The following is a 2,021-nucleotide window of genomic DNA, read 5'->3' as shown; positions in this document are numbered from 1 at the left end:
AGGAATATACACTCGATATAAATTAATGGTGTTAACTAGTCTTTCGTTTCTTGCGATTTATTTAAATAAAGCATGTGGATTTTCACTAAAACATTTTAGCCGTTTTTTGCCAGAGTCTATGTGAAATTTCACTAAAATATTTTAGCCGTTTTTAGCCGCTTTTTTTTGCCAATCTAGCCGGTCGGCCCAAAAAGTTCTGGCAACACTGTCTGGCACTATGTGCAAAGTTTCTCTTCTCTTAGATCGCCTAACTGCTAAATGGACTTTCAAATTTGATATGAATTTAAACAGATACGCTACAATATCTATCGCCCTGTTTAATTTGTCGACGTATTCAATTAAAGGAACTCTATATATGTTTGCACGCGTTGTAATCCGGATTGGTTCCACAAACTCTGTCACCGCAAAGGCTCTAACTTCAACTTCAGCCTCCCCCACTGTGTTTGGCAGAAACACACACTGCGGAGTTAGTGATAACCAGTCCGGACCTTGCAGCCATAAATGGTTATGTATGTTTTCTGACGGACTCATGCCACGGCTTAGTAAATCAGCAGGATTATCCTTCGTGTTAACATATCTCCATTTCTTCACATCAGTGTTTGTTTGTATCGATGCTACCTTATTAGCCACAAACGTCTTCAGGTTTCGCGGTATCTTTTTTATCCAATGTAGCACCACCTGCGAGTCTGTCCACAAAGTGTAGTCAACTTTAGTAAATTCCATTTCTTTTATTACATAAACAAGCAAACGTGATAATAATTCTGCCGCCGCTAATTCCAGTCTCGGCACCGTAATTGTTTTCATTGGTGCAACACGTGTTTTTGATGTTAGTAATGTAATTTTCACCTGTCCATTTTCTTGCACAACTCGTATGTAGATTACAGCACCGTATGCCATCGTTGATGCATCAGAAAATCCATGTGTTTCAGTTTCCTTATCTATGTCTGTAGCAATCCATCTGTCCAGCGTAAATTCTTCAAGACGTCCGATGTCCTGCCAATAATTTTTAAACCTTATTGATATTTCTTCAGGTACAGGCTCGTCCCAATCTAAACCAATACGCCACAAATCCTGTATAATAATCTTGCCTAAAATAGTTACAGGGGAAATGAAACCATTCGGGTCATAGAGCTGAGCTACACAGCCTAAAATCTTTCTCTTGGTGATCACACCTTCTAGCTCTGGAGTCTTGACCATAAAGGTAAACTGATCCTGGTTGACCTTCCATCTCAAACCTAAGACCGATGCTTTCTCTTCATCCACAAACATGAACAATGGTTCTTCTTCTTCTGATCTCATTTCCTCTACGAGAATTTTTGAATTCGATTTCCACTTCTTCATTTCGAAACCACCACCTTTTAGAATATGATCAATGTCCTTTGCAAATCTTATCGCCTCGCTTTCATTCCTGGATCCGGTGGCGCAATCGTCCATATATAAATCATTCTCAATGACTTTAGAGGCGTCTGAGTGGTCCTTTGCCGCATCCCTCGCACACAGTATCGCTGCTCGAACAGCATTAAATGCTGATGATGTCATACCGTATGTTACGACCTTCAACCAATATTCTCCTATTGGATCGTTTGTACTATCTCTCCAAAAGATTCGCTGCAAATTCCATTGCCTTTGGACTATTCGCACTTGGCGGAACATAATTTTTATGTCGCCTATGATACCAATTTTATGCCTACGAAATCTCGTTGCAACTTCTCACCTAGCAGTTGTACTTCATTGACAGAAATACCCCTATCTGTGCGGCAGCTAGCATCGAACACTACTCTGAATTTTTTCGTCACAGAGTGATGCGGAATGTAATAAACCAGTTCTCCTGGTTCAGCTGTCCTCGACACCAGCTCCATATGTCCCAGCCGCTCGTATTCTTTCATAAAGTCAGTATATTGTTTCTTTAGCTCAGGATCTTTGTCTAATCTTCTCTCTAATAACGTAAATTGACGCAAAGCTATTTCTTTTGAACTACCAATGCCGCCAATGTTCTCTCTCAATGGAATCGTAACAGCAAA

General features: G+C 40.2%; 1 protein-coding gene across 1 annotated transcript in view; it reads right to left on the bottom strand.

The window, feature by feature from the left end:
• Nucleotides 1-2,021, bottom strand: part of LOC108363714 (uncharacterized) — a 7,724-nt gene extending 5,703 nt beyond the window's left edge. The window contains exon 1 of the mRNA XM_017617163.1: nt 217-2,021. Coding sequence (XP_017472652.1) covers nt 217-1,653 — 1,437 coding nt within the window. The 5' untranslated portion in view covers nt 1,654-2,021. The remainder of the gene's footprint in view (nt 1-216) is intronic.

The sequence above is a fragment of the Rhagoletis zephyria genome, unplaced genomic scaffold (genome assembly GCF_001687245.7).
Source record: "Rhagoletis zephyria isolate East Lansing unplaced genomic scaffold, Rhagoletis_zephyria_1.1 Rzeph_scaffold_01344, whole genome shotgun sequence".
Lineage (NCBI taxonomy): Eukaryota > Metazoa > Arthropoda > Insecta > Diptera > Tephritidae > Rhagoletis > Rhagoletis zephyria.
This window is presented reverse-complemented; position numbering and strand designations above follow the sequence as displayed.